Source organism: Felis catus, chromosome C2 (assembly GCF_018350175.1).
Source record: "Felis catus isolate Fca126 chromosome C2, F.catus_Fca126_mat1.0, whole genome shotgun sequence".
Taxonomy (NCBI): domain Eukaryota; kingdom Metazoa; phylum Chordata; class Mammalia; order Carnivora; family Felidae; genus Felis; species Felis catus.
Window position 1 is genome coordinate 60576105 of NC_058376.1, and position 26437 is coordinate 60602541.

The following is a 26437-nucleotide window of genomic DNA, read 5'->3' on the forward strand; positions in this document are numbered from 1 at the left end:
TCTTTCTGGTTGTTAGATTCTAAGGTTTACCAGGGCTAAAGTAATTTTCTTCATTTCCTTCATAAACAGCACAATGTTGAATGAAATGTAGATGCTTACTGATGACTTGGTGAATCTACTTCATTGGGTTGACCTCCCTAGGTACAAACAAGACGTATGTTTTCTCCATCACACCAGTAATTTCTGTGAGGACCATGAGATTCGAGAGTCCTTGTGGGTAAAGCTGCACATGAGAAAGGGACTATGGAGCAAATAGCCTCTTACGGGGTTTCAAAGCCATCAAATGGGGGCATATTTTGAGCCACCAGCTTTCCTTGGATACATGGATAGAAGGGCATAGTGTCCTACAGTTATTTCCACAGGAGGCAGATAGATACTGATGTGCACACAGGAAGGGGGGGAAAAGGTGAATCAATTTAGACAGGGGTAAATGAGCCACATGATCACGTGTGCATTTTGGACAGGAAAAGAAGATGCCCAGATTTGCCTTATGTAGCCTCAAAGTGATATCAATACACCAACCCTGGGATTCTTACATCTTGTATCAAGAGGACTGATGTGTTTAGAACTTCTCTGGCCTTCCAGGCATAATCCTCACTTTTGATAATCTCCAACTAGACCTAGACCACGGGGTATGAGAGAATGTGAAGAACTGCCTGAAACAGAAACCCTGCCACAGTACAAAGAAGACGCAATGGGAAACCCAGAGAAGAGTTGTTTTTTTTTTTTTTTTTAATTATTCCTTCATATTCAAACTTCACAAACAGTGTGAACTTGTACAATACCTCGGAAAGTGAAACTTACAAAAAAAGTGCTGGTAACATTTAAAAAAAAACAACAAAAACCCCAAAAAACAAACATCATTCTTAGCAACATCAATTACTCTTCCACACAAAACAGAAACCTTGTAAAATTTATTTTCGTATTTTTAAGGCGTAATACTTCCGTATAAAGTATATGCAAGAGATAAAACTTCACAGTATTCCAAAATGTCACAATAATAATAATAATATAATAGTATAATGAAGCGCTACAGTTAATTTTTCTTTTTTTGAATGTTTTTTTCCTGTTTAAATAACAAATACAAGTCACAGGTAAATATACGTGAGAAAAATACGAGGCTAATATTAAATGGCAGGTAAGGATACTGTCACTGTAAGAAAAAACTGGCAGGATGTGTGTATTTAGTCTATATTTTAAAGCACTTGATAGAAAAGGCGTATGCAAGGTTTTTCAAAACAATTTTTGTTTGTTTGATAACTGACAACAATTTAAGAGTATAATGAGGAAAAAAAAAAAAGGAACAAACTCCCTCTCAAAACTATTGACCTGCTCATCCCAAACCATGTATATACTGATGGATGGATGGATGTGTGTGTTGTGTACACATGGATTTAGAGGGTACACGGATTGATACAAGCAGTGTTCCATGCCCACCTGCAAAGATCGGAGGGTATAGTCTCTGCAGTCATTGAGCCCAAGTTCCTGTTAGGAAATTATTCTTTCAATTTAAAGCTCACTCTTTCCTTGTCTTTCCCTCTTTCCAAACTCTTCCCCAGTTCTCAGGTCTTCAGTCTGAAAAGACAATCTGGTTAGAAAAGTTGCCCTCCATTCAAAGTTCACTGGGAAATAGATACTGCATAAACAGTGACACCCGCACAGACATTGAAAATACCACTTGGACGAATGAATATGTGCATGTGTGTGATTGTGTGTGTGTGTGTGTGTACAGTAGCAATTGCAAAAAAGGGACCATATTCCTTTCCATACTAAGATACAATGTGATAAGAAACATTTCTGTGCAGGGAATAGGGTTTCTTCGAATCTTATCACAACACTGTGGCGGGAAAATCAGGAAATGGGTTCACCTTTCAGCAGTCACCACAGTAAACTTCATTGAGAACACACATGTCCAGACGTCTGGTCTGTGCACATGCGCATGTTAACAGCTAGCCATTCAGCCAACAGGTAACAGAAAGACAGCAGATAGCAAAACACGTCGATAAGGTGCTCAAAGAAAAAAGTGGCACCCACTCCTTGAATGGATGGCCACATTAAGGTGCTTCAAAAAAGTTTTTTTTTTTCTTCAGTTTTTATTTCAAACATTAAGAGAGTACTGATTTGCACATGGTAGTTCTGAGCCAGGCCAAGGGTTTTGAGATTTCTGACATCTTCCATTGAAAAGGGCTTTCACTGTAGTTTTATTCAGTTTGTTGTGGGTCACTTGAGTCTAAAAAAATTTTTTTAATGGCCAAAAACTGAAATCAAATCAACGTTGACTAAAAGAAATAACAGGTGAAATGGTATAGAACATTACTGCATTCCCATTGGATCAAGATGGTCTCGCCCATTTTTTCCTCTTTCACTAACACTGTTCCTTTTTTTTTCTTTGTTACAATCCATTCCTTGTGAACATACAGAAATAACCAAAGTCACTGCAAGTGGCTGTTTTTATTTTTTGTGATCTGTTGCAAGAGTCCAACCTTGTTTCCTCTGCTGCTGTTTGGGTAGCATCTGTCATGAGCATCTGGGTTTATGATGAACATCTGATTTTGTTATGTGCATGTGTGTATATATGCACATATACACGCCTATACATGTATAATATATACACTATATATATATATGGATATATATAGGAAGTGTGTATACATTTATACATAATATAGTGTATATTGTTTCAACTGGAGATAAACTGAACTGGGTTCAGACACTAGCACATGTTTATCTTTCCCCTGCTCCCTCTGTACATTTTAAACAGTCTGGAGCTTTTATTTATTTTTTAAAGTGCATTTTCAATGCAGAATAACTGTGATCTACTGATTCCTTGGAAAACATTTTTGATGAGAAAAATCTGACGGTTCTCAGCCCCAAGCAAGAGAAACCTGGGTTTGATCGTGCCCGGGGCTGACGTGGCAGTGCCAGGCTTGTGCCTGAGTGATTACTGGGCATTCTGGACTCCGGGCACCTTTAGCAGCACAGCAGCAGCAGCACCTTGACGAGAAGGCGGAGATAAAAGAGGAAGAAGGAAGGAAAGCTCAGATGAGGAAGGGTGGGTTTGCGGTGTGTCTGCAGGTCGGAATTGTTCGCTTTGTATGGGTTTGTGCAGTTCCCGCTCGGCTCCAGCTAAGAGATGCCATCTAGTCTCTTCCCCGCCCACCGACACCAACCTCCCAATGCTCCCCCCAACCCCCTCCCCTGCCCCCGCACGCTCCAGCATCGCCCGTGCGTCCCCACTCCCGAGGCTGACTTCCGTGTCCGTTCCCTGTGGGTATGTGAGTGCCAGCATCAAGTAGGAATAAGGCACCAGAGAAATCAAAATGTTACAAAAAGATGCAAAACCCCGTTTCAAAGAGCCTCTCCCATTGCTCCATTAAAATATTGCATGTGATACCATTCATTTGTGTGTACTTAAAGTGTGTCAAATGCAGTCTCTGGAAGGAACGCGAGTCCCTTCAGCACCAGAGATCTATAGGAATGCACCCTTTATCGAAGCACACCCACTCCCCCACCCCCACGCCCACCCCATGCCACGCTCAAAAGCACCAAATCCGGAGAACAAGGCTCTTTGCCCTTGCTCGCCTCATTTTGGATAAACATGAAAGAAGTCTATGAAATAGAATTTTCAGGAATTGCTCTACAGTCAAATGGGTTCAGGCTGTTATGTGTCTGGTTATGCGATGCTCCGAGTGTCCAAAGAGCATCGAAGGGGTTGAAATGTTTGTGTCAATATTTAGGGGAATGTGTTCAACAAAAACTACTTCTCAAACGATACCCAAGTCCTCCACTAACACTTCAACCTCCCCTATTGTTTTAAGCACTGTAAAAAGGAAGAGGTTCCTCTAACTATAAAAGGAAGAAATGAAGGCACATGATTTTATTCGGTCCCACAATCCTTAAGAAAAATGGTATTTTGCAAGTGTGTGTGTGTGTATGTGTGTGTGTCTGGGTGTGGGTGTGTGTGTGCGTGCCCACACACATGAAATGGGAGTCCGAGGGCCATTGGGGCAGTAGTCCAAGGGAAGGTGGAAAAGAACGAGAGAATTTTCAGACAGAGAAGAAAGGAGAAAGGAGGAAATGGAGGCCTCTCTTCGGCTTTCTGTCATTGACAGTCTCAAGATTTGGCTGCTTTAGGGTCCAGAACGGTATTTGTTTGTCTTGGTCTAGAAAGTGCCCCCAGTTAAATATCTCCAGTTAATCATGTTACAGCTTTTGATGTTTCCCTTTTCCCTTCCCTCCAGCCAAATGATTTTTTTTTTTAAATCACAGTTTTTAAAAATTATTTTTTCAATGTTGAAAAAATATGGAAAGCTATTGAACAGCCAGCCTTAGGGCACTCTGCCTCTCCATCTTCACAGTGAGCAGATGGATGGACAATCCACAGAATCAAAAACGAGGCAGACAAGATCCCTTGTGCTAGATGGTCCCTTGCCCTACCTTCCTCAGGGCTGGGGGTGTGTTTAAAGCACCCAGCTGTTACTTTCAACTGGATACTTCCTCCCCCAGCTGGTCCATAAAATATGGGCTGCTGAGAAAGGCAGAGCCAGTCTTGGAGAGCGGTGGTAACAGAAGGGTCTTAGAAGCTGAGGGTGGAGGTACTGGAAGGCTCTCTCCTTCAGAGGCAGCCGGCAAGCAGTGTGCCCTCTGGGCAGCCTTGCCTCTGGTAGGGAAAGCGCGGTCAGTCGCCTTCTGAGAGGTTGAAGTCCCACTCACGTCTACTTCCTGAGACCTCCAGGCCCCCTCAGGCTCACCACCTTTAAGCTTCTCTTTGCATTGGCCCCCCAGCCCTCAAGAAGGCGATGATCCAAGACGGAGAGGCAGAGCCCGCTGGCTGCGTCATACAAAAAAGGGCTACGGACAGTGGGATTTCAGAAACAAATTGAACTTTGGTTTTCTGACTTTTTCGAACCATAAAAATTAAAGCAGGGCTTCAGTGGCTTCCATCATCTGACAGCTGTTATATTTTTCTCATTTGGCAAGGCTAAGGCAGGGGGGAAGAGAAAAGGGGTTTCCCATAATTGGTCGAAGACACAGGGTGGTAAAATGCTTCCACACTTAAACTCACAGTCCAGTGTTTTTGACATTTCATAAATAGCTTTTTTTTTCTCTAAAAAAAGAATAAAACAAGAACAATCCCTTTACTTACTCATCTGAAACAAAATAAACAGCAGTGGGTACAAACTTCTTCTTGTAACAATTACAAAAAACAACAATATAATCCCAACTTTTAACACGCATCTTGAATCAGTTATTTTTTTTTTTTTAACCTCAAAACTGCAGCATATCCTTAAGGGCAAACTTTTCGATTAGTTTTTTTCTTTTTTTTTTTTTAAATAATGTCTTCACCAAAAAAACAGTCTTGTACCAATAAAATGCATTCAAAAATAGAAAATATTACACAACAAAAATATGTATCCTTCCTTTCCAAAAAAGATTCTTCACAAAAAAATGTAGAAAAAATTCCAACAATTTTTTTCCTCTCCTAAACATTAACTTTCAGTCTAGGGCACAATTAGTTATTGATTTAAATGTCTGTTTTTGCATAAAACATGGAAGATGCAAAACAATTACTGTATTAGGATTGTGAAGTTACATCCACTCCCACCCCTACTCCAAAACAAAACAAAACCAGAAAAACCCAGCAAACGTTAAATGATACAGCCACGTGGCTAGGCCAAACACCTGTCCTTCCTTTTGCTGTGCATTTGTATGGGTTAACTGGCTGTGCTGGTATTGGGAATGCTGAAGAAGGGGGGTCAGGTTGGAGACAAGAGGTTCTTTAGCATTAGCTGATGTTCTAGTGAGTCATTTAGTCTCCCATGTTGCGGGCCTACCTGCCACAAATCCTCACGGAGGAAAGAAACACGTGAGGCAATACATGGGCAAAGGACTGAACGGCATCCGCCTGTGTCCCATACACATCCCTCTAGGCAAGCCAGGTTTTCAACCATAGCACATCTTTTTTTTTTTTTTCTTCTTCTTCTTCTCAAAACACAGCCCAAGCATAAGATAAAAGGTAACAGAGTTCTAGGAGTTCTGGGCTTATTTCCTCCATGGTTGCGTCTCCCACATTTAACCCCTTTGGGCATTAATTGGAACAATCGCAAGGTCTCAGATCTCAAAGGAATGCCCCATTTTCACCATCCCCACTGAGCCCAGGTTTCTTTTATATTTTCAGCACTGTAACTTCTGTGACTTATCTTTCTAATTTGATGATATTTCTCTTTCGTGTGAGATGTACTTTGTGTATTTAGTATGAATAGATTTTTTTCATAGCCTTTTTTCTTGTTGGTTATTTGGTTGCTGGTTTTTTCTTTGTGGTTTTTGTTCTGTTTTGTTTTCTGAATTTGTTTCTGAACAGTGAAATGTGTCCAATTTTATTTCCAGTGCATTAAACAAATTTTAAATTAAAGAAAGAAATAAAACTTTTCCCCCCATCCTTCTAAAGGAAATGACTGAAAAGTACAATATAATAAAATCAGGCATCGCCAAAAATAGCATGATGTGCAACTTCAATTACATCAAATAAAAACAAACAGACAAACAAAAATTATAGAACAGAAGCATGAAGGAGCCAAGACTATATAATCCCAACTATGGTATGATTGGCAAGCACTGGTTAAAAAATAGGTAAGGCTACTCTTAGATTTCTAACTCAACATAGTTAACCACTGCTCTTCTGTCTTTTCCTTCAACTCTTAATCTTTTACTCACTAGTTCTTTATAACTTTAAAATGAACAAATTTGTTTTTTATATTTTTGGTCTACAGTAGAATTACATATTAATAATACAATAAAAAGATATTTCATTAACAGGTTGGTACTGCATCCATGTGGGGAAAATAGAAAAAAAATACTCAAATAGACATAGCAAATGGACTCTATTCTTATAAAAATAACCACAAGTATAATAGAAATTATAATTGGGGCAACAGATTCAACAGAAAAACAGGTGTAGAAAGATCTATTTTGGATAATACAAACTCTTGACAAGCTATGCCCTAGAATCACAGCCTCCACACCCTTTCTGTCATTTCCACCTTTCCATAGGATCACTCAAAATTCAAATGAAAATGAAAACAAAATGAAAATAAAGTGACAGGTGGTTGAGCCAGCCACAGCTTCCAAGTTATCTTAGTTGACTGGTCAAGACCAGGTGGACAGCATTCTGAGAAACTGGTAGGCCACAGGGGAGCCACTGATGGTATCTGTTTTTAATTTTGGAAGAGTTCCCAGCCCACTGATAAAGAGAAAAACCAAGGAACCAAGTAATTCTTCTGGTAACATAAAGAAATGAGATGACATATAATTCTGATAGGACAGGGGGGTGAAGTGGGAAAGAGAAGAGAGAGGGGAAATAGATAAACTGTGGGTTTATCTATGGATAAACCCTTGTTTTTCTTCAACACATTGGTTTCCTTCTCTAAGCATTCGTTAGGACTAACTACAGGCCCAATGTGCTCTAGGCAAATATATATCAGGTCGGCTCTCCATATCATATCTCTGCTTTGCAGCCTTCCTAAGGGCTTGGTGGCTCTGGAGGAGCCCTGCCCCCCCCCCCCATTGTCTCAAGCCCTTGATGAATCAAAAGAGGGGCTCAAAGTTGTAATGACAGATGCTCTTTATATTAACTATTCCTACCTGATGGTTAATTTACACTGAAGGTTCAGTGGGGGGGGGAAAAATGAAGGAAAAGAACACCAAGTATGAAGTTTTCTTTCAGGGAAAAGAAGAAGAAGGAAATGGAGAAGGAGGAGGAGGAGGAGGAGCAGAGGCAGGAGGACGAAGGGGAGGAGGAGGAGGAGAGGAAGAAGGAGAAGAGGCATCAGTCAGAAAATACTGCTTTTGGTTTCATTTAACATTGAACCATCCTTGGTTTTTCTCTCATTCAGTTGCTCCAGTATGAAGTAGAGTTTAGAATCTAGTGCAAATATCATCAAATCACATCATTCCAGGAGCAATATCCTGTCTCTTCATCCTAAGCGAATACTATCCCTTCAGACCTCCTCAGAAGACTGGGGGTAATGGTCCAGAAAAGCCTAACTGAACAAATTATTGAGTACTTGCTACAAGAAAGGCACTGTCACAACAGGTCAGCCTCAGTATTGTCCTTGCCATGGGCAGGGACGTTTTAATCACTCCAGCAACCACAATGAAACCCAGATTGTGTCTTTTTCAATAACTGGATTCACTCACCAGTGATCTGACTCTCCTGGCCGTTGCTGTTGGCTCTGGCCATAAAGAACACTGATCTGCTCTGTTGTCTACACCGCCCCATGTTTCACCAATGATCTTTGTTTGGTTCTGTATGATTTAGCTCACTCTCTTCCATGGAAGTTTCTTTCTCTCCATCAGTCTTCAGGTCATGACTCTATTGAAGACTAGTTTACAGTGTCAAAGTACTTTTGTTTATTTTTTTCCCTAGTTTTTTAAACCTCTGACCAAACCCCAAGTCATAAAGACAGTTCAGTAGCTCCTTTAATAACGAGTCTCCTGTAAGTATCACTGTGAACAGAATGAAAACCAAAGCGTCCTCCCTTGACCACCAAAGCATACCCTTCAAGCCTGTCATATTACTTTTGTCTGGGAGAGAGGAGATAGGGCTCTGGTGATTAAAATCTTTGGTGACAAAACTGGACCAGGTATGCAAGTTTCACGAAAAAAGGTGTTTCCCCAAAGCCTCAAGAGAGGTATCCTAGGACAGTTAATGTGAATGTATTTTAAAAGGTCAATTATTTCTTTCTATACCTTTGGTTTGTTGCAGTCAATATCCTCTTAGTGCTTTCTTACCCAATACACATCTCTAAGTACCTGTTAAGAGCTCTGAATTGAGAGTTTCTTCTTTAAAACTGAGATAATGCTTTGGGTGCTTAAGGGATTGCTTACATTAGTTTGAAAGCCCTAAGTGGTGTTTTTTCTGACTAGCAAAGCGGATAGTTTCCTTAAATTTTTTTTTTTTTACCTTGTAATAGTAGACTTGGATGGATGCTATGGAGGAGAGATAGGTATCAATGTTGTAATCTTAGGAAAGACACCTCAATTGACTGTTTTCCAAATTGATGTCCCCACATGTGCTAGTGTTCAGAGAAATTCAACATTAGCCATTTATATGTGTTGTGGCCCTTTCTTACTGAACCAGAATCTTCATAGCTGTCACCTTGGGTTCTGGAAGAGCTCTTCGGCACCTTGGCTCTTGTGTTATTAATGCCCCACACAATTGATTGCTTTTCCTGTGGCGCAAGGTTCTTTTATCAATAGTCACTGAAGAGCTGTCACCCTCTCATTACTTCTCAGGTTTAAAAAGGCAATAAAAATAAATCCAGTAAAAAAAAATTGAAAAATTCAGCAACTTCAAAACTAAACATTTAGGCACTGTTAAGGTCTTCTGCTTAATAAACAATAGTCTACGATGGAGCAGCTAGTAAGTAGGTTCTGATCAATTTTCCAACCCTTCCTTTAATTTCAAAGTTGGCCCAGCTTGTTTCAAAAGAAACCCTTCACCTCACTGGTTTTCAGTGTTTATTGCACTGTTCCCTTACTGCCATCTTAAAGGATTTTATCACGTGCATGGCCTTCCTCTTTGGTTAGCCTGATCTAGGTCTCACCCAGGGATGGAAAAGCATGCTCAGGCTGAAAGGATATCTCCAACACAGACAAGGCAATGTTTGTTTGAAAGCAGCACACACCATTGCCCTCTGCCACACGGAATGTGCATCAGCAAGGGGCTTTGGGTGGAGGCCAAGGTGAAGCCTTCCAGGTCACCTTGGTTATTAGTTTCCTCACCTTTGCAACTCTTACCAAAAGCTTGGTTGGAGACAACACTGGGAAAACTTTTCTTTAAACATCTTCAATTTACTGTACTAGCCCTGCTTCTTTATAATAAGAAAACAGATCCTATGAGCATGGCAGTTTCTGGGCCCGATCAAGAGTTAGCAGAGTCCACAGATTCTCACCAACCCTGCTAAGACCAAGCACGACAGAAACAATTCTCCATTTTTGTGATGCTTCCTGTTTCATAACTGCCTCCTTCTTCCCCATATGTCACACACTCTCTCCCAGCACAAGTAAATACATTTCAGTAGTGCAATGCAGTGCAGTCATATTTAGTGCAAAAAAAAAAAAAAAAAAAACCAAAACACAAAACAAAACAAAAACCAAAAAAGACCCCAAGACCCCCAAAACAAACCAAAAAAAACAAAACAAAACCAAAAACAACAAAAAAAAAACCAAAACAAAGAAACCCCCCCCCGCAAAAAAAAGCCCTGTTATAGACCCAAGCTCAACCCTAAACAGCTCTTACTAAAGGTTACCAGTGCCACAAAAGTGGGAAATTCAGTCTTTACCTCACGCTTCTGTGAGTCATCTCTTGTTGCCCCTGTTTCAGCTCAGAGGAGAGAAACAACTAGCATGCACCTATGTATTATTCTGTAAAATGTTCAATCAATAGGCAGAAAATAAAGGGAAGTAGATGAGTTGAAACCAGGGGTAGTGTTTAGAAGAGGAAAATAGCTATTTAATGCAAAGGTCAGTAGTGGTTTTTATTGAATGGTTTTCATCATGTCAAATGGCTCTGATACTAAAGAGAATGGGTACAGAAAAAGAGAAAACTTTTCTGTTTCCCCAAACATGTTCTAAATTTAACAGTGCTGGGCTCTTCTTTTAGAATAGTGCAATCAACTCTTCCTGGAGGATTTCTGGCTGTAGCCACCTCACCTAACATAAATAGGGACCCGAGGGGCACTCACTTCTTCACACTGACCACCGTCTCCCTCCCCTTCCTCTCCTACCCACTTTTTTCCTGACTACATATAAATACAGATCTACAGACACACACACAGAAATTCCCGAGGCCCCTCTCAGGATGACAGATTGAAAATTGGTACAAATAGCTCAGTGACACACACAAAAAGTACAACTATTAAATACAAAGGTGAATTATAATTACACCCAAATTAAGAATCTGCATTGTACCTCTTCTTGTATTATTCTGTAAGAAAAAACATTCATAGTAGGATATGTCTTATGGAGCTTACTTCTCGCTTAAGACTAATCAGGAACTGGTTTTGGATACGGCAGTACTGAGTGATTCTGGAGAAATGCTTTGTATTTGATAATCCTAAGAGTTGATCGTTTTGGTTTGTCTGGGTCTCCATTCTCCAAATGTCAATTTGCTCGTCTGCTCATACCCACACATGCATGTTGGAAGTCTCGGGAGAATCAATATATAGTTCAGAATAGATTGTAGAAACAAAGGCATTTGGCATTGTGGGGTCAGCACACCCAAATTACTTTAAATCATACAGTTACCATAGATTTTCTCTATCTTATCAGCTTCTTGCCTTTGTTTGCCATGATGAGGATTACTAAGAGATTCTACTTTCATTTTTTTCTGAAAGCCACAATTTTTTCTACACTAGGGCAAAAAAGAAACCGATGTTAATTGAGTATGTGGAAGTTACCGTTAATTTCTATCTCAATAGGCCCCTCAGGAAAACTGAGGTTCAAGTCAATGGGATAAGGAAGTTTAACAGCTGACAATGCTTTTGAGTATTTTCTCCTACAAATCTACATCCAGATGGTTCCAAATCAAAGTTTGTCCCAAGGAGAGCAGGAACAGAGAAACAAGCCTTATTTTTCGAAGAACCCTCTGCAGTGAACATACACAAAGCACTTTAGACACTGTCCAAATCTTGTATCAAATTTGAACCATTACTTTATTTTCAGATCTCTCTCTCTCTCTCTCTCTCTCTCTGCATATGCCCTGGAGAGATTAGTTATAGGAGCAGTCAAGGGTCTGTAGGATTTCTCTATATGGGTTTAATACTAATAAGAAGTCCTCAACCATAAAGAAGTGAGGTTTTCTTACTAATTCATAAGCCTATAATAGTAAGGATGGGGGAGAATGGCAAAAGGTGAGTGGTGTTAGCTTTCTCTGGTAACGCTGAACACTGGCTTTAAAAATCCAGAACTGTATCAGGTTTAGTCCAATCACATTGCCCTATCACCCCTCTTTGCTTTTCCTCTGTTCACCTAATTGAAATTGCAATTATTTTAAAGATTGAGCTAAAAATTCAAATTATAGCACAAAAGACAGGTTATAAAAAGGTTGTCAGGCCATCTGAAAATTGAGTTGAATTAAAAACAGTTGCTTTCAAATGAAGCACTACAATTTCTCCTTTTTTTTTTTTCAAAAAAAGTTTCTAATTTGGTTTTTCCTTCTTTTGTGGTGGTGGGGGTATGCCGGGGTGAAGGAAGTGCTGGCAATGCAGTGCCAGGCTCCCTCTGTGACTGTCACCTCCAGTGCCGGGTGGGGGAGATGGGAAGCAATGGAGAAGTGGGTGTCTCTCTAGTTAAGACCCCAAGGGCACATCATAGTTTTGAAATGAATAGAAAAGAAACTTGAATAATTATAGAAACCTATAGATTGATTGACTTTGCATTTTAGTAGCATCCTTTGTCTTTTTTGGGTATTCTGCATTAGATATTAATAAGAAGCATCCAGTGCAGGTTTTCATTGAATTAATTTATTCCCAGCCTTATTCCAAAAATTGGAGGAGGCAATAAGGATTTGTAGTGTAAAATACATGACCTTCATCTGCAATCAAGTCCCATTCTTTGGCCCCAGACCTGTTAGTTTAGGTAAATGGGGTTTCTCTCAAGAAGTAGTTTTGATTTTAACTATTCTACCCTCAAAGTGCAGAGAGAATCTCTCTCCTCAAAGCTCTCACATGTTTATTGAAAAAGAAGATAAGATTTTCATGGAGAAAAGACTCCTTAATGGTGGGAAGGAAAGCTTTCACTCTAAAAGGGCAAGAGTATGGGAAGGGTGGGCATGATCTGACTGATACGTATGGCCAGGGACAGTATCAAATTAAAGAATCAAAATCTTTTACTATCTTGACAAGAAAGAGATAAAGGGAAACAAACAAACTTCACTAAAATACACATTCCTCCCAGTTTCAGTTTTCTAAAAAGTAATAATTATGCTTAAATCAAGGTTTATAGATAGCAAAAACTGTTTTAATGTGTAAAAGTATTATCCCTTTGCTTTACTAGGTTAGTTTCACTTTCTTTGAAGGAATTGTATCTGTGCACACTTGTCCTAAAGTCCAGTGCAGAAAATAAACTGGTTTGGTACCAGCTTCAGTCTCAGAACGTTTCCTAAGCTATATTTGCGAACCCTAAAACTACATATCTGTAAAATGAGATGCAGACTTTCTGAAATGCATTGTGGTGGTGGTAGGGTGGGATGGGGAAGCAAGCTTTTTATGGGGGGAAAAGAAGAAAGAAATCTCTTCTTATTCTCCCTATTATGTACTATAATGTTTATGACCATCATTTTGCTGCATTAGTTACTGATAGGGGCCTTGATGCTCCTGACAGGTGTCAGTTTACAAAAGCAGGAGGCTCATAAGCAATAAGAAATTCACACTCTGTAGTCTCTAGAATATTATCAGGATTTACACAACAACCTAGACTAATGCAGAGGTTGTGGTGAGAAAACCTGGTCTCAGAGTTAGGGCTCTTCTTGGGGAGCCAGAAGGAACAATGTCAAGAAGGCATCCTGGAGAAATCTTTGTGATGGTGACCAAATGGGGCCTGTCAGAACTGGATCCTCTCAAACTCCACATTACACTTTAAACAATAGTAGTTAGGATTTAAAAGAGAGTCTTTCACAGTTTCAGAAGCCAAAGCCTGAGGAGAAGAGTACTTTAGATGAAGAATACTTTTTTAAAAAGATAGAGGGAGTTAGAACAGACAAATGAAGAGAAACATGTGAGATTGACTGGGAAAACACGGCCAAGGGAGGATCACCATCCTAGGCCACATAAATACAGGCTTTAAGAAATGTTGGTTTCCTACTAGATGTATGACTTAGGAAGGTTTTGAACTCTCTCTTTATTTCGTGGCTCTCTAAGGTGTGAGTTGACGTTATAGACTGATTTAATTAAGGGAGGAGATGGGTCAAGCCTCTAGTCACATTAAGAATATACCTCGGATAATAAATTTTGATTCTGTTTGTCAATGGGTAAAGCCAGAATTGAAATAGCATACCTCCAGTGCATTTCAAAGCAGGTAGTACTTTAAATGCCACAGAATTTGTCTGCATGAGAGCCAAGAGGCAATGTAGGAGCATGGCAAGAGGGGTGGACTGGAAGTCAGGAAAGAAGCTACCCCTGTAAAGGGATAGATCCAGAATGATATCACCCCTTGGGGCAATGCTTTAGCAACCAGATAGTTATAACTCATTAAAACGAGATCTAGCATGATGACTAAATTATATGTTGAATGTTTAGGTACTGGGGAGTGTATTCAGTATCTAGTCAAGTATCTAGTATCCAGTCAGCCCTATTATATATATGGTTTACATTTTAAAAATAGCTGCTTGCAGAATAGACACTTTAGATACTTTATGTATCTTTTCATCTCTCAGTAAATTACTGCTTAAATTTCTATGTTAGTCAACAATTATTCGTTTTTCAGAAAGGTAACAAATGAAAACAATTCTTCCTAATTGTTTCCTCCTACTTGAGTGGAAGTGGCTTTACTTGTTTTAGAAGAGCTCACTAAGGCTTGAGCAGTTAGCAAAATTATTTTAAAATGTTACCTCTTTTGTTAGATTTCTTTAAATCTCTTATCTGGTTAATATATCATTTGCCTAAATATTAGCAGGACTTGAAAGGGTCCACACTGATGAATTTTGGTCTCCCTCAGAAATGGTCCTACTCATACCAGGAATTTGAATGCTATGATATTTAAAGAAAAAAAAAACAAACAGAAAAAAACATTTTTTTTTTCCCTTTACCTTTGGCCACATGTGAAGGTGAAAGGGATTAATGACCTTTCTGGTACAGATGACATTTAAAACTGTGACTCAGGTCCTCCCACTCTCAAAAGAATATTGATAACTTTTAAAATTTGAAGGTACAGTGAAGACATACTTCTTCACTCTGCCTACGAATCACAAGGAGCTGACTCCTGTCAGTGCTTTTTAACTGCACAAAGCTTAGAGAAGGGCATTCAGAATGGGGTGGGGGAAGGGAAGGAAGTGAGCACTCAGGAGTCATAATTATTCGCGTTCTTCAGGGGTCGAGAAGAAGAGGTAATTTAAAGTAGTCCTAAAGAGAAACAAGAAATAAGGGGACATGGTTAGGAAAAGAAAAGGGGAAAATTGATACAATTTGGGTATTTTGCGAACACTGGAGAAAGCAACAGTCCCCTTGACTCCCATTTAATTCACAATTCTGTCTGTCCTGGAGACATATATTTAGTTGAAAGCTTTGGAGAAACAGATTTAGAATTTTGCTACTAGACTCAATACGAACCCCTTCAAAGTAGGCTGGAGTAGGTCTACCAGGCTTCACAAGTGGAGGGTACTGCTAAGGGTGTGAATAAGGGGAGGGGCGATGAATCTTGTTGCCAGGCAGGGAAGGGGGAACACAGCAGAACAAAACGGGATTTGAAACTAAAAATCTATTAGGAAAGATGAAAGGATGGAATTGGTGTTATTTATACTGAGAGGCCTTAATATTGGTCCAGTGTGGGAAGGGCTTTCACACTGAGTGTTATAAACAACTGTTTTCATTTTGTCCTGAATGGAGAACTGAGAGAAGGAATCTGGTTTTAGGTCCCCAGGATGGATGTAAAGTTTGTCCAACTATGGAGTTTTCCAGGCATTGGGTCAAGTAGCTAAGGGAAACTGAAGAAGCTCTTTATCTGAAAATACTATTTGAAAATGTTTCTGGCTAGGAAGACAGGATGCCCGATTTCTGAAGTTTCCATGATGGGCTGGCTAAAGAAGAAAGGCACTGAATCCCCACGTTGACAGACAAATGGAGAGAGACACTGAGGGGCAGAGACCCGAGAGCCAACGTTTTATACATTCTGCAGGCTAAAAAATGAGATCCCTATTTCTCAGTTCTATTTCTATCAGCCTCTGTCATGCAAAAGTTCCTCAAATTCTGGTTTTATTTAAGAAAGAAAAATCTCCTAGGAAAATGAATGTTATATTGCCAAGCTGCCTCCAGGGAAGCATTGAAGACTAGTTAAAATAATTGTAAAGCACACTGAAAACAGAAATTAGTCAGGAAAGGAGCTGTATTAAAATAGATGTATGAAAACCCAGTTGGGACAGCTAGGCATTTCACTCCCTTATGCTTCTCAGATGAGCAGCCCTTTCAAATGCAGCCTGTAATTGTTGGTCAGATCATATGGAAGTTAAGGAGCCCCTTGGTCATATTTTCAAAAGCAAATATAGAACAGTGACAGTCCTAAAAGGGAAAATCACAGATACATTCATATGCACTTCTTTTGTTCTTCAGATATTGAGAGGGCCAGCTAAACAAGATCACTTTGGATATGAACCTCTTTGTATCGGCCACACCGGAAAAGAAATGTTTTCTTAAAAAAAAGTTTTCACTTTCCTACATTTGCTAAGTCTGAGCTTTAAAAAAAAATTCTAAAATCATGTCAAGACAATACTGAAGCTGATAATATAAAAAGCGAACTAGAGCAGTAATGATTATTATTAAATGCACCAGATTAACTGCAGCAGGTTGGTGATGGGTGATAAATGCAAAGAAATAATATTTCAATCAACTCATGATCATAGGCGGATTCAAAGTTAAAATGACTATAATGTAATATATATTTCAATATAGAGTTGTTATATAGAATGTGTATGTTCTAGCTTTCAGAAATACTGCAATGTAGTGTACTGTACTTAAGTAAGCATACCTAAATGTAACTCATATTCTTCCACAAAGTCACTAGTACTGTTAATTAAAAAAAACAAAAACAAAAACAAAAACGAACAACTCATTTTTTCTTCCAGTAAAAAGAAATGCCTATGGTTACAGTCACAGACCTTTGGATATAGAAAGACAATATACATTTTCAAAGAGAACAACAACGAAAAGCTGCTAAGTGTAAGTAGCCTGCCTTAATGGGGGAGGGGAAAAGTCACCAAAATAGAAGAGGAAAGAAAATGTCCTCTGAACTCTGCGAATTAGCAGAAATAACCTACATGTCATAAAAAATAATAGTCCATCTAGTAAAAGAAGGGCATGGGAGTGAGAAAACTGAACCCGATGGTTTCCAGGCCACCCTTTTAAGGTCGGCTACGAGAGCCAGGTCCATTTGTGCAGACCAGTGCCCCAGAGCAGCGTTCTACTTTAACGTTTGAGATGGGCGAGAGCCATCAATTCTTACAGACTACCAAAAATGATTCCCTCCGAGAGTCTATTGGTTTCCTAGACACAGTAAACAACCCACTCCTGGAAAGACTTCGGCAAAGGCCACGCTGGTTTCAGGAGACACAGTCTGGAATTACGGTGATGACCCCCCGATGCAAGCAGGATGAGGAAGCTTTAGTTTGGGAGTAAAACTTACGGGCGGGCGGGTGTTTGTGTGCACACACTGGGTTCCATAGAAGAAAGGAATGGAGGCTTTCAAGCCATGGACTGGCTCGGACCAAAGTTTGTCCCGGGCCTTGCTCCCTGGCCTCATGCCCCTCCTCCCCAGGAGACCAAGGGAGGTGCCCCAGCCTGCCGCTCTCTTGCTCTGCGTACCACTTGAGTACTTGTGTTCTACCTTCTCCTGGAGGAAAACAGCCTGTCCCTGTAGGTTTGCTGTGGATCCAACAAGCTGCCTTTGTTTCTCCCAACTCCGAAACGTTACAAAAAGCAACAGAGTGGGCAGGTGACTGCTTCCTGGGAAGGGAGCCACAAGTCTCGAGCACAATGGTAGGAAGAGGGAGCCGTATCTATGCACCAGGGCCTATGCCTGCGTGTGCCTCCTTTGAGAGGCACACACACTCCCAGACTACAAGTATACACGCAAACACATACGTATGCACACACGTCAGGAAATCCAGCAGAAGTACAGAGTTTGTTACGTGCACTCTACTCTGCACAGCATATTCAAGTTTCTCATGAAACAGGTACGTAGAAATGACTGATGGTTGACCTCCTCCAGAATGCCCTCATCACAGATAGCGGATGGCGCTGATGCACCCAACTAAGGCAACAGAGCAGAAGCAGATAGAAGATATGTGAGACCGTTGACTAGCTAGAAATTCCAGAATCTGTCTTGTCACCGGGGAATATGAACGCACAACAGTTTTGTACTGAGAGCACCTCACACTGCGTGTGTACATGCATAATGTGTACTCACGTATAGACATTTTGGACAGCAGCCGTGACCTACTAGCTGGGTTAAGTCCTTTTCGTTACTGGAATCTACATCGAAATGACAAGGATTTTGCTGGGCAATTCCAAACTTCTGTTGTAACAGTAGTGGAAACAGATGTCTCTTATGGGGTTAATTTTTTTCTTTTCTATTTTACGTGTATCAGAATCTCACTGAGGTATTTGGAACCAAGGAAACCCCTGAAATTGCAAGAGGACTGGTAGGGACTTTCTATATCCTAATTAGGTATCTCAAAAGCCGGGATTCCCATAACTGTGGCTAGGTTTCCTCTATGATCTGCAGATTATGCTCCATCATTGAAGATTTGCGAGTTGTGAGTTTGCATTTAAACAAAGAACCACCAGATGGACCAGATGCTCACCTACACTGAGGAAAACTGAGTCTAGAAGTAAATATATACTGTATAGGGAAAGAAAGCTTTTTGTAGAGACTATTCTCCCTATTAAAGAAATGATTAAAACTGGCATACCAGGCACCTGTGATCATGTCTTATGGGATTTACTATTTGACTAATATGATGCCTATTTTACACCCAGCCCAGACCTATGTCACTGAAATAAGATATGAAAAAATAGCAGCCACTTCCTGAGAACTGTCAGTTCCAGAGAAGTTTGATGCCTCCCTGCAAAACCGCTGTTTTCATAGTCTTCACTCGTGAATAGGGCTCATTTTGATGATAATGCAACCATTAAAAAGCAAGAAATGTCTAAGTCTTCGCACCCTTCCAAGCTCTAACCTCTGTTCTCTTCCCTGGGCTTTCTGATTTAAGGCAATAATTCTCTACTGTAAGTGGCTTCTGGTGAAAATACCTCGACTGAGGTCACTTCAGATTAGATTTCAGCCTGAAGGTTTTCAATAGGCTGCGCCTCAGGAACCACTGGAACCCAGGGTGTTTCAGTCAGTTATTTCAACCCAGGACATTTTTACCACTTCTCAGTGAAATACCTAGTTCTGACAAAGAACACCATGCTCATGCAGCCCTCATCCTCTACTTCTCCATCCTAAAAAGAATGCAAAACAAATCCTAGTGTTCCAAACCATTTTTGGGATCTGTTAAGGTGCATCTCTGACCACTGTGGATTCAGTGTTCAAGGACAAAAAATTATTGAGAGACTTAGAAAAATCTCTGGGCAATTTTGATCAGGCTCATTATTGTAATACCTAGTGCTAGAAATGATGCTTTGGGTTAGTAATTTCCATGTTTTGTGTTTACACGAACACTGAGTCACTACAGCTTTTCCTCTTGCGGAGGTTTAAGCAGTATGAGAAATGGTAACTCCACACAGAGAGCCCTTGGGAATATGAAAATATTCTCACTGGAGAGCAAGAGGTCTTCTGCGCCCCCTTTTCTGTCTCCACATGCTGCCTGAGCACCAGGGTAGAGATAGCTTTTGAAAGTTTGCCCCATGCAATCTATTTCCTGGGCACCTCAGAGAAGGGTCTTTTTCTTCATGACAACGTGAAGAGAAAGGGGCTGCCCCCATCCCAATGGGGAGGTTATGTCGAGCCTCAGAAAGCCCCAGGGGGCTGGGTCAGCACAAGCACTCTCTTCAAGCACTGCAGATGGAAAGGCCTTGGGTTGCCTTGCTTTTTCTATGGAATTAGGAAATCTATTGAAATTCTAGTGCGCCCTTCCTTTTGTTTGTTACCAAGTCACATGGTTCTGTCTTTAGTGTCCTATTTTATTTTATTTTTTTAAATTTCTTTTTCTGGGGGATAAAATTGGCCATTTAAAGAAAGTTCTTTTCTAGTGAGTAAAGAGGTTTCTCAGAGCCAGAAATCACTCAAAAGAAAGTCTGTCGACCCTACTACCCATGGAAAAGCCCAGAGATTTCTCTAAATACTTCTTGCCAAACTTCCTAGGGTTGGGATTGGATGTTTTTTGGTTTCGCATTATTGGGTGCTGAATACAGTGTGCAGTCCTTTTGTTCTCTTCCCCAGGGCTTCCATTACCCTGGACTTCAACTCATGACTAAATTAAAGAATTCTTTCAGGAGATTTCTTTTAAGAGTCAGGTCACAACAGAAACGGCACCCTCCCTTCGAAATCCCAAGGGCATCTCAGGTTGTGTCTGCTCTTGCATTGCACCTTCATTTTGTTTCTTTTTTGCACAGCAGAAGCAGTCCTGATTTGGTTATCTGATACCTCTTCCGCAGAATCTCATACCCTCTGCTCCCAGCCTCAGCTGATTAAATAACATCTTCTGTAACAACAGAGAAAGTCTCCTGAATGGGTATGTCGAGTATGAATCCTGGCCAGATCTAGCTCACTGCTCCCTTTCCTAAAGGCAACAGGTGTTGGGGAGCATGATGGAGGAAGCACATCTAGGAAGGTACATGAACCTTTATTATGTTCTGTCAGGGACCTGAGGGATTTTATAAGGGGCACACCTCATTTTCAACTGCTGAGGGAAAACAGATTTGGGGTATGGGCTGGGCACATACCGCTGGTGTGCTTGTAAGATGGACACACAAGTAGGTCAAGGCATTAGGACTTACTTGAAGCTCATACACCCAGAGGAAACCTTTTTACTTCTCATATCAGAACGTACAAATTCTAATGGTTCATGGGTTCCAAAGGGGTTTCTTGGTCCTTATAGAATATTGGGATGGTAAATAAAACCCATAACTTTTCAACAAAGCCAATCCAAGTCTTTTCCTTCTAGGGCTGTGAACTATTGTGGGCTCCAAGATGCCTCAGAAGAAGGAATAGACTAAAGCTGGAACAGAAGAAGGAAATTATCCACCACACTTACTCATGGCACAAACAGTTTCAGAGCATTAGGAATCTGGGCAGGAAAAAGCCTATGAAACTATTATTAGGACCTAAAGTTTACAACTCAATTAAAATATATAGTAAAAGCCATTTTGATACAGACACTTTCATTTCAAATTATTTTTGCCTTGCTTGTTTCTTAATCTTTTCCCATGTGTAAATCTGTATCAGATCCATCTGTTCCAATTCCTTCCTTTTTGGGGACTATATTTTACACATTTGGGTTTTTTTTTTTGGAACAAATATTGGCATTTATTATAGTTATTGCCCTCTATGCTGAGATGCTACCAATGTTTTCAGTGCTGGGAAATTTTATTTTTCATAACTATATCTAAATGTCATGAGATAAATATTCTCCTTTGACTTTTTTTCCTTTCCCTTGTTCAGCTAACCCACTTTTAAATCATAAATTACTAAAAAAAAATGTTCTTTTCCAAACCAGTTCTTGTTCCCTGTATTCATCCTAAGAGGTCTTAAATCTGGAACATTTGCTTCCATTTTATCTATTTTTTTCCCCTGACTACTGAAAAAAAATTTTTTTTAGCACTCATAGCATCCTAGCATGAAGTTCTAAATGTAAGAAGATTGTTGCATTTGAAACTAAAAAATAAAGGATTCATGCTCATCGTCTATTCTTGAAGCAAAATGTTTTCCCCATTTCTTAAGATGTTGGGAATTATTTAATTTAAAAGTAAGGATTGCCGATCTAAAAGCATCTCTATCCTTTTGAAATAGGTACAGTCTAGTTTACATCGGTTTAGAAGGTAGCCCTTTCAAGAGATCAGTAATGACCCCGTGGCAAGTTCATGGCTCCCCAGTTTAGATCTGCAGTCTAGCTTCTTCCTCTCTCCAGAGAACAAATCTGCCAACTATTTTAGACTATGAGTGTTTGGGAGGAATAGACATACAGTAAGAAAAAGTCGACTGCTATGCAAACCTGGAGAGTCCGTGTGGTTATGATGACTGCATCACCTCCCCAAGAATTCTCGGGGAGTTCTCCAACATTTTTAAAAAAGAGATGCTTCATTTGAAGGGAAGGGATGAATATTAGTGTTTCAAACCCAAGTGGAAGTTCTTCCCTCTACATGTTCTATAGCAAAATGTGGATTTTATTTTAAACCAATTGCTTAGATTTTCACATGGCAAATCAGCATTAGGGTAAATGGGTCTCCCTCTGATTTAAGAAGCAGATTGCTAAATGTGGCCCACTATGGCACCCAAGATCAACTTTTCTAGAAGTATTGTAAATTCTGCCTACTTTGCTAAGGTTGGAATAAGGACACTATCTTACTTAAGTCAGCTACTGTCAAATAACTGAAAAAATTTTGAAGTGGCTTTTGGCTTCTTCCTTTGTAGCACATGCTGAGTGATTTCATGTCATTTTTCCTCCAGATTAAACAACTTTTTTTCTTAATGTCAATTTTTTCTTTTTTATGTCATGGGTTGAATGAGTTGTTTTCAAGAGATCAAAACAATTCCATGACATGGTTAATTAACTAATGCTCCCTCTGTTGGCAGTAAGTGGAAATATAGAGTCTTAACAACACTGCTATTTTAAAATGCAAAATTAGCAGAGAAAAACGGACTTTATCTTATTTCTGAAGCTGTTCCCCACTAACTTTTAAAACAGGTCAATTTTGGACACATAGCTCTTGTTAGAACTCCTCTTAGAAATCACGATGAGTGACACTCATCAGTTAACCATCCAAGTCTACATTAAACTTCTAGCAAATTATTTACCGAATAAAGGACCATAGGACCAAATAAAACCCACATATACCCTAGTTGCACTAATCCTACTAAACATCACCAAGAACTTATGGAAAAGATCCGAGTTAACCAATATCTAAAATATACGAGTAAAAGCATTTTCGCCATTACAGAGTTGCTTCCCTTGGAAGATTTCTTCTCATTTGTTGCAGTTTTTGCAAATAAGTCACTGACAGGAGAATTAAAATGCAAAGCAATTTTGAAACTAAAATACTGTCTTTGCTTCTTTTTTAAAATTGTGGTTTGGTGTTTCTGCTTTGTTTAAAGATGTCCTTTTCCCCCCTGAAGAGTGTTAAAACATGCCCAGCAATAAAATCACCTTTGGAATATTTGTTAGGCTTAAGAATTCTTCTATTTGAGATGGAATCCCTTCAGGACACTGTCTAGAATGGAAAAATCCCTCTTACGATGCTTTGATCAGGACCGAGGAGAGAAATCCCAACTAGGAAGAGAGAGTGGCATCTAGGATGATGCAATGGACTGGTGGCCTTTTGAATGATGGATGTTGCCATCTGAGAAATATCTGTTAATTTCTTTAAAACTTTCCCAAAAGCAAGGGTTAAGAAATCATCTAAAGGACGGTCATCTTATTTAGTCCTCTCAACCATGGTGGAAATAGTCAGAAGGTGACATTTGAAAGGAAGAAAGTAATTTTGGCATCAAGGCATCCTGATCTGTACCAGGCTTCTGATAACGCTGCTCTCTGTAGTTGTGAAGGGTGAGGAGGCCTGAACTCCTCCTCCTGGCTGACCACAAAAGGAAAACCCATTTGTCACGGCCTCTAGACTACTAGCGTTTCCTTAAAGAAAAGAAGTAAAGTCAATAGAAATTCTAGAATCATAAGATCTCAATGAACTTATAGAGAAGCAAGGAATCTGTTTCTGAAAGATAAAGCCCTCCCATGAAAAAGAACAGAATTCTAGATGGATCAGTTGAAAAAAAATATTCAGTGGAGCAACTTAACGCTTTGCTAAAAGTCAAAGAACTACGTATCAAAATACAAAGCAGCAGGTTCAAATTACAGCAGGGATGGGCTGGCCACAGAGGCCCTCAGCAACCCAGGCAATACTTAAAATAATAAAAATTAAGAAAAATTAAAAAAAATATGAAGAAAATATCCTTCCTCTCTTTCAAATATAACTTTAATTGCCTTTTATTCTTTCTATCTGGAAGCAGTAGCGCTAACCTTAACAGTCTTGACTTACCAAAAAATATATATACGTGTGTGAAATAAAATAAAAGAGAAGGGATCGGTGGCAGTGTATGCAAAACCAAAACGAAAAAAAAAAAATTACTTTTAACAATCTCACTTTTTTTTGTTTTTTTTTTACACAAATACTGTCGTAAATATATTAAAAAAATCAGCATTCTATCTGGTAAACGTCACTTTTGCCCCTCTATAAAATTTTGAATTAAAAAAGCCTCAAGAACTTTTTATTATTCCCCCCCCCACCCTCCATTTCTCTTTCTTTTTCTCTTCCACAAGAATATATCCTGACACTTTTTTTTTGTTTTTTTTTTTTGCAAAGATTGTTGGAAATAATCCTTCTCTTGTACCTAGAAACGTAGGTGCAAACCTCTGATATCTTTGTTTTATCTGCATTCCTGCCTTTCATGAAAGTCCCTCTTGATTGTGCTGAGGCTGTGGCTCAGCGAAGACACTGAATAAATACGATAGCCACTGTTGCTTGATGCTTGTCCAAGTCTTCCTGGCTTCTGCTGAAAGGGGGGATATGAAGGAGGTGGGCCAGGGGGTGCGGACTCAGCAGAATCTGGGGGAGAAGCCTGCCATTCGCCTTTCCCACACCACCCGACCCACTGCCCGTTCCCACCCCCCCCAGCCCTTTTATGAAATCAGACAACGTGGTAGGTGGAAAACAGCAGGGCCTTTCCTCTGGGTTTTCAACCAGAAGCGATATTCCACAGTTTTAACTGGTTACTGTGAAGTCCGAGCGGCCAGAATTGTGAAAATGTCCACTGAAACACTGCAAGCGGTGTACTTAAAGACAGTAGGCCTTTTAGATTTTGTTATAGATTTTTTGTAGTGCTCTTCACAAGTGAAAAAAAAAATTTTTTTTTTTACTTTTTTTTTTTTTTAAAGATTTTTTTTTTTTGTAAAGAAGGGTTGTATTTAGAGGCCAGTAGCTAGAGATCCAACCAGTGGACCTCTTGAAGCACTACCAGGCCTTAAGGCCACCATCCGAGGGAGGCTGGGAAAACTATCATTCACCCGAGCCTCCGGAAATGTAATGTACCAGCAGGCAAAAAACAGTTCTTCATGTAGTACAAAATGAAACGAAACAAAAAACAAAAACAGAAAGTAAAAACGAAACCAAAACATTTCTTAAATTCTAGTGCCATAGCTTTTTTTGTTTGTTTGTTTCTTTTTTGTTGTTTTGTTTTGTTCATAAGAAAGAGAGAAAGATAACTACTTATCCGTCAGACACGTGCATCCTCATGTGGTCGTTGAACTGCTCGATTTGGTCAAACTTTGCTGGACAGACGGAGCAGACGTAAGTGGTCCCCTCGGTGCAGGCCACCACCCCCGGGGGGCCGGCGCGGGCACCTGGGGGTGTTCCCGCGGGAGGGGTCCCGTTGCTGGCACTGTGCAGGGCCACGTGTCGCTCCAGGAGGGTCTTGTGGGAGAACTTCTTTTTGCAGATGTAGCACTCATAGGACTTCTCCCCCCGGTGGAGACGCATGTGCACATTGAGAGAGCTTTTCTGGGTGAAGCGCTTGTTGCAGATACTGCACTGGTATGCCCTCACTCCTGTGTGTGTCACCATGTGCTTGATAAGGTAATCCTTTAAGGAGAAGGAGCGCCAACAGATGCTGCATTGGTGGGGCTTCTCACCTGTCGGTGTGGGAAGAGACAGCGAGCAGGACGCAGCGAGACACAGCAAGGGAGAGAGAATGAGAGACGGAAGAACAAGACAACAGAAAACAAAAACAAAACAATTAAAAAACAAATCTGACTGGTTCACACTGCCCTGGAAAGATCCAGGCCTTCCTGGCCTGTCATGTTCTGAGAGACCTTGCTTTAAGGTGATGCCAGGACCATCTAGTTTTCCACATCCCCAGGCCAGAAAATGGCTGTCTTGGAAAGCTACAAGATAGTCCCCCCACTAAAGGCTTCCAAAGGACATTCTGTGATGAAAAGGGATGGCGACTTTTAGGGGGTTGTTTTCAGCATCATCATGAGGAGATTTAACTGTGTGTTTCCCATTAATTTTATCAAACACACGCAAGAAATAAGAGAGAGGAGAGATCTTTGAAGACGTAGGGTTCTCTAGAATCTTTAGAAACCAAGGACAGTGGTTATATAGCTTGGCTCTTCGGGGGACAGTCTCCGTTTCCAGTATTCTGTCTAGTGAATGCACCTGTGCCTTGACAGGTCTGGAAAATATTGGCCAAGTCATTACTGCTCCAAAATATAGGCACAAGTCATTCTGAAAAGCTACACTTTAAATTTGATTTATTTTACACAAAAATCTCCCTGAAATGTAACGTTAGAGTTAACTGGCTATTCCATCTTGACTGCGCTGAGCTGCAGACTGGCTTTGTCTGGTACGGAGGTTGAGTAGGTGGTGGACAGCACAACAGAGTCAAATGGTCCTGTTCAAATCCGGGCACCAACGCTCAGCATGGCTCTCGGACGAATCTCCAAATGCCTCTGAGGTAT

General features: G+C 40.2%; 1 protein-coding gene across 50 annotated transcripts in view; it reads right to left on the reverse strand.

Moving 5' to 3' along the window:
• Positions 1-899: 899 nt before the first annotated feature.
• Positions 900-26437, reverse strand: part of ZBTB20 (zinc finger and BTB domain containing 20) — a 789483-nt gene continuing 763945 nt past the window's right edge. For all 50 annotated transcript variants that reach the window (XM_045036368.1, XM_045036369.1, XM_045036357.1 and 47 more), the window contains one exon: positions 900-25609. In XM_045036368.1, coding sequence (XP_044892303.1) covers positions 25188-25609 — 422 coding nt within the window. In that variant the 3' untranslated portion in view covers positions 900-25187. The remainder of the gene's footprint in view (positions 25610-26437) is intronic.